The 15,546-nt window shown below is 37.4% G+C and overlaps 1 protein-coding gene across 1 annotated transcript; it reads left to right on the forward strand.

The window, feature by feature from the left end:
* The first annotated feature begins 244 nt into the window (after positions 1-244).
* Positions 245-3,772, forward strand: LOC120092179 (ABC transporter G family member 9). Its single transcript, XM_039050411.1, has 4 exons — positions 245-316; positions 403-1,186; positions 1,855-2,183; positions 3,104-3,772. The coding sequence occupies exons 1-4, from the start codon at positions 245-247 to the stop codon at positions 3,770-3,772; spliced, it is 1,854 nt and encodes a 617-aa protein (XP_038906339.1).
* The last annotated feature ends 11,774 nt before the right edge of the window (positions 3,773-15,546 follow it).

The raw sequence follows: 15,546 nt of genomic DNA on the forward strand, positions 1-15,546 counted from the left end.
TTAAGTAAGAGAACTTCATAAAATTAAATCAACAAGAAAAAGCCCCATTATTTATTAAATAATAATAATAATATCAATTAAAACCCTCTCATTAAGAAACTCTCTTCATTCACTGATTCAACAAAAAAGAAAGCCACAAAGTGCCTTCTTTTGCACTTTGCATGCACCAAGAAACTCCTCTCTTTCTCCGCCGATCTTCTTCCTCTCATATTATACACTGAGAGAAAAGAAATCAAACCACAAAATGGCAGATATCGAATCTCAAACCAACAACACACCCTTTTTAGGCAAATCAAATCGTCCACTCACATTAATGGTAAGACTTACTAATCAATAATAATAAAGTTTTCATTATTGTGTTTATGTTGATCATGTAATTATATAATAATGAATGAATGGCAGTTTAAGGACGTGAGTTACAAGATCAAACCCAAGAACTCAAAATCCCAAGAGCTGAAAACGATTTTAACAGGAATAAATGGAGTGGTTCGTCCAGGTGAGATGTTAGCTATGATGGGTCCATCAGGCTCAGGCAAGACTACGCTCTTGACAGCTCTAGGAGGCCGGTTGGGTGGCCGTCGCGGTCGACTAACCGGAACCATTACCTACAACGACAAACCCTTTTCGAACAAAATGAAACGAAGCATGGGGTTTGTTACACAAGATGACATTCTTCTTCCCCATTTGACAGTAATGGAAACGCTTGTTTTCACTGCTCTTCTACGGCTGCCTAATGAGTTGACGGCGCAAGAGAAAGTGGGTCAAGCCGAGGCGGTTATTTCACAGCTAGGGCTTAGTAAGTGTAAGAATAGTGTTGTGGGGAGTCAGATGGTGAGAGGGGTTTCTGGGGGAGAGAGGAAAAGGGTTAGTATTGCTCAAGAAATGCTTATAAACCCTAGTTTGTTGTTTCTTGATGAACCAACTTCGGGTCTTGACTCGACGACGGCGCAGAGGATTGTTTCCACTCTTTGGGAGGTTGCTAATAATGGTGGGAGGACTGTGGTGATGACTATTCATCAGCCTTCTAGTAGACTTTTTTACATGTTTCATAAGATTTTGTTGCTTTCTGAAGGCAATACCATGTACTTTGGGAAGGGATCAGAAGCTATGGAGTATTTCTCTACTCTTGGTTATTCCCCTTCTGTGCCTATGAACCCTTCTGATTTCTTGTTGGATCTTGCTAATGGTATGTCTTCCCTGATGTTTTCTTAAACAATTGCCCATTTTGGCGATATATATAGAGAGAATCTTTTAAAAGATTGTGACATGGTTAGAACTACTTTGGAGCACTGATTTTAACCGGTTGAAAATCACTTTCAAATATATCTTTGATCAAAAAATGGTAGGTACATTTGAAAGAAAGTAGTTAAATCAATGCATGGACCAATGTACCAATGTATGATGATTATTTAGAACATGTGTGGGAGTCATTTCGAAATTGCTAAAATCAGCTTTATCGTATTTAAAATCATTCCTTAACGTGTTGATCTAATTGATATATCTTGGTATATCTACCGATCCCTCGTCTCTTAGTTTCCCGTTAAAAAAAAAAAACATTCTTGAACATGCCTCCTTCAACCGTTAAAAATCAAGTTAATGTTTGATTTTACATTTTTAAACACCATTTTCACACAATCAAAACAAATTTAGTTAGTAGTGATCTTAAAGGTGATGAAAGTTGTTTGAATCATTTCATAATTACTGCCCATTAGTTAAAAATATTTTAAAGTGCATTGAATCGAAAGTTGAAGTATTAATTCAGCATAAAGTCATTTGATAATGGAAGCACAAAATTACAAATATGGTGTTGCATGAATTATTGTGTGAGCTCTTTTTCTATATATATATATGTAGGTTTATCAATGAGTGATCCAGAAGAGGAGGCAGCCATAGTTAAAGAGAAACTTGTTTCATCTTACAAGAACAATAATATAGCTGAAAAGTTGCTGTTAGAGGTACAAGAGAGTGATGAAAATTTGGTTGAAGAAAATGGAGCAGACGACAAGAGCTTTGGACGTTGGTCAACAACTTGGTGCCAACAATTCTCTGTGCTGTTGAGAAGAGGAATTAAGGAAAGAAAACATGATTCTTTTTCTGGACTTAAGATTGGCCAAGTTTTGGCTGTTGCTTTAATGAGTGGACTCTTATGGTGGCAATCTAATGATTCACATTTACAAGACAAGGTTTCAATTCTCTATCTCTTTCCTCTATCATTTAATTCTTATTATTATGCTACTTTACCCCTATCTCTGTTGTATATTAACAAAGTGTATATCAATGATACATATTATGAGAATATGTTAGGGAGTGGTTTTGATAGGGTTAGCTTACGAAACTTCGCTTTTCTTTCTCCTTTGTTATTTGAGCTCTCCTCTAGCTCATTATGTACATATTCCTGTTATCTTTGATCTTTTTGAAATGAATGCATTGCTTTTGGATTCAGGGTTTGATAAGGGAATTGTAAATGTGTCAATCTAGTTAAGATGTCACAGTGTCTCATGATTTCTTTTTCCTCTAGTATCTTGTCCAAAATATTAACATTTTCAAAAGAGTGTTATTAAACGTTTTCTTAAAACGTTAGAAGCAAAAGTGTTGAGTGAAAAACCATTTCTAGAGTATCGTTTTGGACATGTACATGATCTATTGTGTTAATAATGTTGTAGAGAGATAAGGAAAACACATTAATTATCTCAACAAAAGGAAACTTTGGAGCCAAATTTTGGGATGAGAGAAGAATATTAGAATAGCAACAAGCTCACTATGAAGATTGAAAAACAAGAGAAGAGATAAGAGTTTTTGGTTCAAATTAATTATTGAAACACTATAAAGATTTCAACTTCTTTCTCTGTTGTAAAGAAAGAAGTATAGTGGGGACAACATTTCTATATAGTAAAATTAAAAATTTAGTTTATACACACACCAACAAAGTAGAAATTTAGTTTTCCAAACCAAGTTATGGTTGTCTAGCATAGTTAGATCACCATTATCCATTTTTGCAAAATGGACCAATTTTATGTAGCCTTATATTTCTCATATATGCAATAAAGTATCATTTTCCTGAGAATAAAGGAGTTCTGGTTAACAACAACATTTTCATTTGTAGATTGGACTGTTCTACTTCTCCTCAAGCTTCTGGGGTTTCTTCCCTCTATTACAAGCCATCGGCACCTTCCCAAAAGAGAGAATGATTCTTGAAAAGGAAAGAGCCTCAGGAATGTACAGGCTCTCATCATACTTCATCTCGAGAACCACAAGCGACCTCCCGATGGAGCTCGTCCTACCCACCATCTTCATCGTCATAATCTACGCAATGGCAGGGTTAAAACGCACGGCGGCAAACTTCTTCGCCACTCTATTTTCTCAACTCCTAAGTGTTTTGGTAGCTCAAGGGTTTGGCCTGGCCATTGGGGCCCTTGTTTTGGACCAATCTTCAGCCACCACACTTGGATCAGTCATTATGCTTTGTTTCCTTCTAACATCAGGCTATTTTGTTCAGCATGTGCCAAAGTTTATTGCTTGGACCAAGTACATTTCTATTGGTACTTATACTTACAAGCTTTTGTTGATATCTCAATATAAAGCTACTGATACTTATCCATGTCCTGGCAATAATGGAGGAAAGCTATGTGATGTTGGAGAGTTCCCTGCAATTAAACTAGTAGGTCTTGATGGGAAACTCACTGCTGTTTTGGCTTTGCTTTCTATGCTTGTTGGATATCGTCTTGTTGCTTATATTGCTTTGATGAGGATTGGTGTCACCATGAGGAGTTAAGTTTCATGATTTTCGTTTTTTTTTACCCTCTTGAGATTAAGTATTTTATTTTAACCTTGTTGGGTTGAAGAGGGAAATAAGTTGAGAAATCTCTTGGTTCTTGATTGGGGTAGTTAAATTGTATATTAAAACTCATATTTTAAAGTTAAGAGACTTGGTTTGTTTTTGTTCTCCCTTTCGTTATCTATTTATATATTGATATGGTAGAATATTTTCTTCAACTTCTTCCTATTAGGTTTTTAACTTGTCCAACAAGAAAAAAACTTAGGTGTATTTTAAACTACATCTATTTTTGTGCATCCTATCGAATTGTTCAATCATATAATTTGCTATATTGCAAACTCTTTTTACTTCTTTAAAGTATTTTTTTTATGTAATTAATAGATTGTGATAGATACAGAGGTACATCTTGGAGTGTACATTCCAAAGTATTGCTCGAACCAAAATGGAAAAGATTTGGACAGAGTGAAATGAAACTCTCCTCATTGATTGGTTTAGTCTTCCATCTCTTTCTTCTTGCTTGCTTAAGTCTCTTCCTACTTTATTCCATCCTTTTTGTTAGTTCCTCGTGGGCTATAGATCAAATGTTTCTTCAAAGATATATTTGGAATAATTTTCTAAATGTTCTTTGGAATAACTTTCTAAATGTTTTAAAAATAGATATTTTTAAGTGAAAAAGATGTACTTTGCATTTAACAAGTCATCCCAAAAAAACTTTAAAAATAGCTGGTATGGATAGCAAGAGTGTCAAAGTTTCACATCTTACGTTCGTTCGATTCTTGCTTCTTTTTTTTTTTTTTTCCTTTTTGTCTACTTCTACATGATTTCTAATCTTAATTTTGTACCTAAACTTTTATTTGATTCTAAACTTTCAAATATGTTATTTATTTTAGTTTTTTAAGTTTCAAAAGAACAATAATTTTGGTCCTTATCATTACTCTCTCATCTAATATTTATTTAATGAATATTTGCATCAATCAATTTATGACTTTGATACATGTCAGTCTTTAACACGAGGGGTGTTCAAATGACATGTCGAACAAGTTAATTATAAAACCATACATGTTAATCAAACATAAGATATACATGTTCAATAGGTTCTAAAGTCATTCTAAGTATAGATAATTACCTCGAATTAAAATTTAGTAATTAACAACAAGAGCACACGCACACACAGTCAATATCTATCTAGTGAATATTCACACGATACATGTTAACCGAACATAAAATATACATGTCCAACAAGTCCTAAGGCCATTGTTAGAAGAGCCAATTAGCTTAGATTAAAATTTCAGTAATTAACCAAGATCACCCACACAAAATCTTGTCTGGTTTAAATGATATTTCCCTAGTCTAAGAAAGAATATGAAAATTGAAATAAAAGGTGAATCACAATTATGTCACAAGCTAGGAAAGATGTCACAAAAAAATTTCTAAACTACAGGTAGAGAGATATGAGAGAAAGAACACAAAGAATTATTAACCCAGTTCAGTTTAACTACACCTACGTTTGGGAGGCTCTCTGCCTAGGTGAAAAGAAATCCACTAGTATGAAATTTAGTTTTCCAACATACACTTCAACTAAAATTACATTAAAATCAGTTTATACATAATCGAATTACTAGTAGGCAAAAGTTAGACTCCCCTAACATGAGTATTGCTTTAAATGAGTCTGAAGATTTAGATTCCCCTAAATCTGTTGTCACAGCAATGACCTAACCATCTCTTCACCTATCAGATGAATAACCACTAACCTGGTATCTTGAACAACTCTACTAGATAACTGCTTGAACAAATCAAGCGTCACAGAGAACCACCATTCTCCTTCATGAAGATAGCCCATCATTCAATATCAAAATCTTCATGCAAAACCTTTTTCCAAAGAAAACACTGATGAAGACAAAAGAAGACTTGTCCTAAAAACACCAAAACCAACCAAAAACCATATAAGAAAAAGAGACCAACACCGACGACAAGAATAAAATAAAAATATCTCGACAAATCTATCAACGAGGAAAGAATAACTCAACCATGTCAGAGACAAGATATCCAACTACATAAAAGAAAATATTATCTTCCAACCTCAACAATAACAAATTCCCTCTTTGGCATAAGATTTTCTTTTATGGCAAACAACCAAAGAACTTAACAGAAACGAGGAGAAACCAAACACTTCATTAAGAGGAAACACAAATTACAACCCGAGCAACAAAAAATACAACATGACGTAAATAAAACTAAATAAACCGGCCAAGCAAAACAAACACCATAACAGCCACACAGTAATCCAAACAAGCCAAGCAACATCCACAAAACGACACAACCACATCCATGTCCCTCTTTTTCCAAGAAGAAAATCAATAAATCGAAGGTGGTTGAGAAGAAAAGGCCACATTAGAGCACGAAAGAGACATATTGAAAAGATGAACTAACGCATCAATTTAAACCCTTCGACCGGGCAAATCATGCATAACAATAGTCAGAGAGCAAAACTCCGTAGACAAGATGCAAAAGATGGGAGTGCCCTACTCAGTAGGAATAAACAGACTAACTTTAGGAACCTACAAATCCTCCCGAAGAGGAATGTTAGAGGCCTTGGGAGGATGAATGTTGTGCACAATGTCTAGAACATGAGTTCTATAAAAAATCTTAGAGCTGAGATTAAGCAGCTTAGGAATGGGGCCAGGAGCATCATTCAAGCTAAGGATAGTTAGGCACTAAGACAGGAGAATTCCAAAGAAAAGCCTCAGAAGATTGATTGACGACTTGATTACAAAAGAGTCAACATGCTTAAGAAGCTTGTTATACACAAATACTTCAAAATTAAAAGTAGATATAATACCCATTTAAAACAAAAGGCTAGCCAGAGAAGGAGAGAGGCTCAAACCATGCGTTGAAGCGCAACAATTTGCAAAGTCTATACGCAATAGAATAGCATATCTCACATTGAGAGTAGAAGTAGATAACTGAGAAGACTCAGGCCACCTGTAAGCTCAGCAACGAGCTCTTTAGTGGAAGAATTAGAATCACCCAAAGGAGGAGACTCTTCACGTCCAAGATAAGCATTAGTAGTGGCAAGAGAAATGGAGAAGAAGTTACCACGACTGTGAACCTTATTATAGTATGGGTTGCTAGGATCATTGAACTTAGAGGGAAGGTTGACAATAAACTCTCTCAGTAACTGAGTATAAAAGGGACCAAGGTCCATAACAATCTTAAGAAGTCTAACATGTTAAAGAAGATCCATAATTTCCAAACACGGTTTGGTATGGTCAGAAAGAGTTTTCTCATCAGCGATACGACGTTGCACCACATATATTTCCAATGTTGAACATTATCCTCAATATAGAAGGATATCCTATCAATAGGAATAGCTGGGAGATTAGGAGGAATTTTTCAATGATCAATCCTAGTGCGAGCCTTGTTCCTAATAATAGTAAAGTCATCTTCACTACTTGACTCAGAGAGTTGAATAGACAAATCAGAGACAGAATCAGTGCTTTGCTACATAGAGAGAGTGCTTTTGGATTGAGTACGGGTGGATGGACCACACTCAGTAGAAGTAGACACAAAAGCCCACTTCTTCGGAGCAAGGAGAATGTTGTCATCAGAAGAAACAAAGACTACCTTATCGGAGGAATTAAAACCAGAACCATAGCTACCAACATCAGACTCCATAGAGGAGGAGGAAGCCACACCCTAATTACAACTAGAAGTAGAGGGACCCAAGGGAGGAAACCTCCAAGAACTATTTTCCGGAGGAACAATGGACTCTCCAAGGTTAAGCAAAATGTCAGTGGCATCATGAACAACATTTGGGTCCTTTTCATCGGCAGCAGACAAATTTTCATGAACACTTTCAGACTTAAATGGAGAATTTGTAACTGTTCCATCAACAGCCTCAGAAACCGAGGGATCAAGCAAAGACCCATCAGGCAACAAACCTTTAATCGCAAACTCCTCTAACATAGTGTGTACATCAATCTAAACAGAAGATCCCAAAGTAGTTGAACACAACAGGGCCCTCGGTGTGCAAAGTATTCTCCAGAGACACATCCAAATCAACCAAGGAGGGGGAACCAAATGAGTGTTCTTAGAAGTAGGCTCACCAACCATCGTAGTCGCGATCGTCTAAGTGACTACAATGCCGCGAAGCACCATCGCCTAAGCGATCGCTTAGCTAGCGTCTCCGTATCGCATACGCATGATCGCATAGGTAGTAACTGAGTGATGAAGCTTGGTAACTACACGATCGTTTAACTCCAGCACTTACGCGATCATGCAATCAACGCTACAGGATATGGTAAACGATTTACCCCATCGCTTAGCATTAGCTAAACGATCGATTAGAAAATACTATACGATCGTATAGAATAAAAAATCTAAACGATTGAATAGTAAAATCCCTACAATCGTTTACCTGAGGTTACATGATCCGACAAACGTTTGATCTTCTTTTTCGTTGAGAACAACATCACCATGTTCCGAAGCTTCATCACGAATGACTCGACGAACTCGAAATTTTCGAATTACAGACTCAATTACAAAGTTAATTTTACCCAAAAACGCAGGGGTCCTTACAATTAACACTTTGTAATACTAAAAGTTTTAACAAAAAGGCAGATTAAACCCGAAATGTTCATCATATTCATCAACAAATGTAGAAAATGGTTAACCAAAAATGCAGAAACCCACCGCAACTGTAAAAGGCGTTCACTTCAGATCTGTAATTTGGAATATAAGACAACCTGGATCTAATACCAAATAAAAGAAATCGGAAACGAAGATTTACATAAGCAGCGGAACAAGAATATTCCAAATTTCAATCATGAATCAAATATACATTTAGAGTCGACTTTAATACAAACGGTTATACAATTAAACAGAGAAATTACAGAATGAACAATACAGAAGAACAGAGATCAAACTCTATACGAACATCGGTAGAAGTGTCTCCACGCTTCGATGCGCAACTCTGATCGAACAACAGCAACCACAAGTGCTTGATCTACACGACTGCAACACCGCACGAACACAACACGAACACTTCCCGCTCGTCCTCAACAATCTCCTCGGTCACGATCTCCTCCACAACACAAAGGAACTCCTCCAAAGCACCATGAACGGCCTCCAGAAAACCTCGACGGTGTTGAGTTGAGTCTGACACCACTAACAAGGTGACCTTAATATTCTCGGTTTGAGAATCCAGAGGGTGGGCTCTGTTCGAAATTGGTATGAGGCAGACAAATGGAGGAAACAACGATCACGTACACGACTGGGCAAGTGGGAGAAGTTAGAGACCTATCGTATAATTCGATGCCTAATTGTTTAGATAAAACTATGCGATCCTCTAGCAAAAGCTATGCGATCGTTTAGCTCGGTCTGTCATATACAGACTCTACACGATCGTTTACCTTGGGCCAACGATCGTCTAGCAAAGCTATGTGATCGTTTAGTAAACACTGCACGATCGCTTAACTCGCACCTGCACGATCGTTTAGCTCGTCCAGCCATCATTTGGTAAATTTACTTGACAACTTCAATGAGTTTTTATATGCTGATAGAAAACTCAAAACCCTTTTCAAACTTTTGTGAATTTTTTTTTTTTTTCAAAATAGGAAACCACTTTCCTTTTAAACTCACTGTTACCATAATCCAATAACCACCCACTACTTTGGTTATTTAAAAGAAAAGGTATTAATTATCTAATAGTTAATATTATTATAAACATAAATGATAACCAACTTATCATACTATATTTATAACCTATAGTTTTAATATTTCATCTTATGAAACATATAAACCATAGTTCTTTTTCTATTCCATGGTACTTAATGTAAATCTCATTTACATCAATCCTCCACTAGATGTATCTCATACATCATACCGATCATATCATATATAATCGAATTACCTCTTATCAATTTGAACATTTCAAATCAATACCAAGAACTGATCCTCAATTGAATCCATTGAGCTACCAAAGGAACCTTATGGACCTATAGCTCGAAGCTCCAACGGTACGTGAATAACTGACTATACTCTTTAGTCACGGGATCCACCATCCATTAACTACCAGGCACTTCACTAAAGATCGACAGTTAAACTCTTCTCACTACAGATATATTATGTGTTCATCTTAACCAATCAGTAGTGCGACAACCCTTCACAGATCGCTCGTAAGTACACTTGGGCCAATAGCCATTATGCCCCTGTAGTTACATCTGTCTCCTTAAGTACCACCGATCCCTCTAAAGAACATAAATCATAGTCCTACTATGACTGAGTCTTCTCTTCCAAAGAGAAGTTGTGGCCACTATGCTCAAGCCCCGGAATCAGCCCTTAAAGGAGCAAACTCTCTACTTATTCCTGCTTCGAGAAAGGAGTGAATTCCATATTGTGAAATGAGTTCCCAGCTCCTAGATCAGACAAGTCCCCATAAAGGTAGGCATGTTGAGTTGGCAATCTAGCCACTCTCACCCACACTAATCAAAGGACTGCCCTCAAAGGCAGAAGTTCCCAAAACACTTAGGATTGAGGTCGTGTCACCTATGGTCGTTTAGGTGAGATGAAAGTCTCTAGTATCAATGACGTTATATACATAGTCTATTCATCTCGTGGTTCAGGTCCTATACAAACTCTTTGTATAGGACACCCTCACTCCACGTCTCCACATGCATGGTCAGAATCTACCATCTGTAGTAGTTTATAACACTTGTAAACCACTACAAAGTAGGTCGTATCCGTAGTGTCACCAGGATCAGGTATCCCATCTTAATCCTTATACTACAGACCAATTTAGGTTATCACTTAAGGCATGATCCACTTATATATTACGTATACATGCTTAAGTTCACATAAGATAACAAGTAGCTTTGTTTATTGGATATGAGTAAATGCCAGAATTAAATAACACTTATTTTATTCATTGAACAATGTGTATCTTTACAAAACAATGAGACTTCGGGAGAATTAGGACACCAATCCCAACAATCTCCCACTTGTCCTAATGACTTGGGAGACTAATGTACAATACAATATAAAATAAACTAGGGCATACCCCAATATCATCTCCCACTTACTCTAGACAAGATGTCGCATGTCCCGCAGACCCAAACTCTCCAGCTAACCCTCAAACACGTTAGCCGTGAGGGCCTTTGCAAAGGCATCAGCAATGTTGTATTACGTGTATCCTGTAAGGATCAGATCCTTATCTCCATACACAAGCATGTAGTCCCTCGTTCTCCAAAGATACTTGATGATCATTTTGACTGTCGTCCAGTGATCAAATCCTGGATTTGACTGATATCGACTAACAATCCCTACTGCATAGCAAATGTCGGGTCTGGTACACATCATTGTATACATCAAGCTTCGTACAGCAGAAGCATAGGGAATTCGTCTCATCTCCTCAACCTCTTGAGGTGTCTTAGGACATTGATCCTTAGACAAAAACGATTCCATGCCTGAAAGGTAACAAACCCCTCTTGGAATCCTACATCATGTACCTGATAAACATTTGATCGACGTACGATGCCTAAGACAGGACTAACCATTTTTTCTTGTGATCGTGAATGATCTGGATCTCAAGAACATACTGTATCTCATCCAAATCTTTCATTTAGAACTGAGTAGCTAGCCAACTCTTAATGTCAGTCGGATATCCTACATCATTCCCAATGAGTAGGATATCATCCACATACAGTACCAGGAAAGCTACTAAGTTATTGATGATCTTCTTGTAAACACAAGGCTCATCAACGTTTGGTCAAAGCCAAAAAACTTGATAGCAGTGTCAAATCTGATGTTCGAAGATCGAGATGCATGTTTCAGCCCATAAATGGAACTATTAAGCTTGCAAACTCTTTGCTCTTGATCTGGAACTACGAACCCCTTTGGTTGAGTCATATAGATGGTCTCCTTAAGATTACCATTCAGAAAGGCAGTCTTGATGTCCATTTCCTCATAATCATAAAATGTGGCTATGGACAGGAGAATCCTGATAGACTTTAGCATGACAACAAGTGAGAAAGTTTCCTCATAGTCAACTCCGTCAACCTGGGTATAACCCTTTGCCACGGGTCTAGCCTTAAAGGTTTGCACCTTTCCATCTATACCTATCTTTGTTTATAGATCCACTTGCACCCAATAGGTTTGACCCCATTAGGTGGATCAACAAGCTCCCAGACGTTATTAAAGTACATAGACTCCATTTCCTAGTTCATGGCCTTAACCCATTCATCTTTGTCAACATCCTCCATTGCTTTCTTAAAAGACAATGGATCCTCGACCCCATCATTTGAAATGATGTTATGGGCTTCAGTCAAACCCATGTAGCGATCCGATGAGTTCATAACCCTTCTACTACGTCGAGGCAATCTCAACTCTAGAGCTGGTTGATTAGACGTTTCGACCTCAACAACTCTTGTTGATCTGTCGGTCTGTTCAACAACTCTTGTTAAACCCTCAGCAGTCTCAGTCTCACTTAAGATCTCACGGAAAACGAGCTTACTTCGCGGCTTATGATCCCTCATGTGATCTTCTTCCAAGAAGATAACATTAGTTGAAACAAACACTTTGTTCTCACTTGGATCATAGAAGTATCCTCCTTTGTTTCCTTGGGGTAGCTCAAAAAGAGGCAAACTTTCAAATGTGGTTCCAACTTCTTTGGTTTAGTCACTAGCACATGTGCCGAACAGCCCAAAATCCTGAAATGGCGTAAACTACCTTTACGGTCTTTCCTTAACTCAAAAGGTGTTTCAGAAACCCTTTTCGAGGGAACGGTGTTCAAGATATAACATGCAGTATGCACTACATAACCCCAAAACGAGTCTGGAAGATGAGCATAACTCATCATAGACCGAACCATGTCCAACAAGGTCCTGTTTCTCCTTTCTGATACACCATTCTACTGAAGTGTACCTGGGGCCGAGAGTTGGGACGCAATCCCATGGTCTATCATATAATTCTGGAATTGGAGGTCCATATACTCTCCACCACGATTAGATCGTAGTGTTTTTATCTTCTTACTTAACAAGTTTTCAACTTCAGACTTATACTCCTTGAACTTGACAAGAGCTTCAGACTTACGTTGCATTAGGAAAAGATACCCAAACCTTGAATAATCATCTATGAAATAGATGCAATATTCAGACCCGCCTCGAGCTTTAACATTCATCGGACCATAGAGGTTTAAATGTACAAGCTCCAAGGCTTCCCTGGCTCTGTAATCTTTTCCAGTAAAAGGTCATTTAGTCATCTTGCCTTCGAGGCATGATTCCATATCGGCAAAGAGTTTTCTTCTAAACTCTTTAGAAGTTCACTTTTCACCAACTTCTCAATCCTATTGAGGTTGATGTCACCTAACCTTAGATGCCAAAGATGGGTGTTTGCCTTCGGAGAAACTTTTGGTCTTTTAGCTGTTGTTATCGTACTGAACATTTCAGTGTTAAACAAGGCTTTTATGACTAACGTCCTTAGTACATTTAAGTTATTTTCCATTGAACCATAACCAATCTCCATTCCATTCCTGAAAATAAACATTTTATTCTCAGAAAAGGAGACGGTATAGCCATATTCAATGAAACAACAAAACTGAGATTAAGTTCCTCTTAATATGAAGAACTACAAAAACATTATCCAGTAACAGATAACGTTTCTTGTCAACAAATAACTTCAGCCTGCCTACAGCAACAGCTGAAACAACCTCATCATTACCAACCCGAAGTGTCATCTCTCCCTGTGGCAACGTTTACTAAGAACTGAATCCTTGGTAAGAGAAACTGATATGATTGGTAAAACCTGAATCAAGAATCCAAACAGAATCATCATTCTCTACCAGACATCTCTCCAAGACTAATAAATCATATTTACTGTCTTGTCTCCTCTTTTGGAGAGTAGAGGAATGGAGGTCACTTGCCATGAAATTCGTTTCACATGATTATTTCCACTGTAATAAATCGGTCATTTTTAAAAGCTTTAATCGGAAATACTAACGAGTTGCTGAAAAGAAAAACACATTGACCTACATTAGGTTTTAAGCAAATACCCGTTGTAAAACAATACAACATCCATTAGGTTTTAGCAAAACTAACATGAACCCCATGTGACATCTAGTTTCGCAATGACGCTTCAAAGGTTTAGGACAAAATTCGCCGAAGGGAGATCAGTTATCCCTCCTCTGAATTGAGAAGATCTCAACCAGTCATTAATACCAAAACAACTCTTGTTCTTATAATGACTAGCCATCATTGATTTGGCCAAGAGATCATTAACTTACTTAAAAATCTCCCATAAGTGTGACCCGCCATTTTAAGCCCTAGAGGTCTATCCCAAAAGGCCAATCCGAAGGGAAACATCCGATTGGGGAAAAACCTAAAGCAACCCTATCCATTTTTGGAGTTCACCTTGATATTGACCAACTACCCATCCGTAGGGAGCCGCTCCGAAGGCGACACGAGGGCGTACAGAATGATCTCACGGTGTGAACCAATGACAGAGACCATAGGACATGTTGGCACACACCCTTCACCCACTTACTATAAATACTTTTTCCATCCACCTTGATATTGACTCATGCAAACACCATCCGAAGAGGGATGCATCCTAGGGCATCTCAAGGCCAAGCATGAATCTCACGGTGTGAACATACAGGGAGAAACGTGAATGAAATCATAGACATATCTGATACGCCTCCTCCTCCCACTAAGTATTTTATAACCTAGGGTTTAGCTTACTAAACACGGCTAATGATTTTAACTAAGTGACTTTTAGGATTTCCCAAGAGTAACTTTTACCTTAGATAGTTGAACAACTTTTGATCATCATCCATTAAAATCTTTAACGGAGTCTTTGACCAAAACTCTGCATGCTTGTTGAAAATCTATCTAATCCACCTTTCCAGGTAGGTTCCCAGGTAGGGGTGTTACGTTTCCGTCAACTTCAGAACCCCAGCCTATCCAGAACCAGCCTTAGACAAAAGGTCCCTTATAGATAGGTTTACAACAAATTTAATCTTTTATTCCAACCAATTTAATCCTATTAAACCAATTTTTAAAAGATTAATCTAGGTTACTGAACTCTTTAGAACCATTTGAACTTAGGTCTATCCCAAACCAATTTTAAAACCTATTTAAAAACTTGAGTTCACCCTAAGTCCGCATGCAACTCTGAATTATTGATTTTTAGGTCTAATTTTCTTTATAACACTTATAAATGGAAACAACCACAATGCTAAGCTAACACGTGCAAGGCATTCATAACGCTTATAAACGGCCTAAGTGTCATGCTCAATGCATTGTCCATTCATTGCAACTTCTTTTAAATAACACTTATACAAAAAAGCAATGAAACAAGCAAAACATGCTTCCATTCACCTTTAGACTATAACATTCTATAATAAAAGGATGATGCATGATAATACTCAATGCATGCAAAATATAACTCTTATATTTCATTATGCATGCGCATGCTATCAAGTAATTTCTTCATGCAAGATTATAACATTTATAATACATCATTCATGAATAATTGCACAACCTAAGGTAGGTTTTTAACTATATGACAAACACTTTGGCATATAAGTACCATACATCATATGTATAAGCAATAAAAGATGATGAATCGGGTGATATTTCCTTAGAAACACAAAAGAGAAGCTAACTATTACAAAGACAAGGAATCTCTGGTTTAAACAGGCGAACCGGGTCTTGAACCGCTCGGCAAAGCATCACTTCTCCAACCATCGTGTAACAAGCACCCTGCGATCGTCTACA

This window comes from Benincasa hispida, chromosome 11 (assembly GCF_009727055.1).
Source record: "Benincasa hispida cultivar B227 chromosome 11, ASM972705v1, whole genome shotgun sequence".
In the NCBI taxonomy this organism is placed as follows: domain Eukaryota; kingdom Viridiplantae; phylum Streptophyta; class Magnoliopsida; order Cucurbitales; family Cucurbitaceae; genus Benincasa; species Benincasa hispida.

What these genes read in the sequence shown, in the direction of transcription:
- LOC120092179 (XM_039050411.1), top strand. Translation starts at nt 245, where the DNA reads ATGGCAGATATCGAATCTCAAACCAACAACACACCCTTTTTAGGCAAA. An exon ending in ATCGTCCACTCACATTAATG is followed by an intron (nt 317 to 402) that starts GTAAGACTTACT and finishes AATGAATGGCAG; the next exon opens with TTTAAGGACGTGAGTTACAA. An exon ending in CTTGTTGGATCTTGCTAATG is followed by an intron (nt 1,187 to 1,854) that starts GTATGTCTTCCC and finishes ATATATATGTAG; the next exon opens with GTTTATCAATGAGTGATCCA.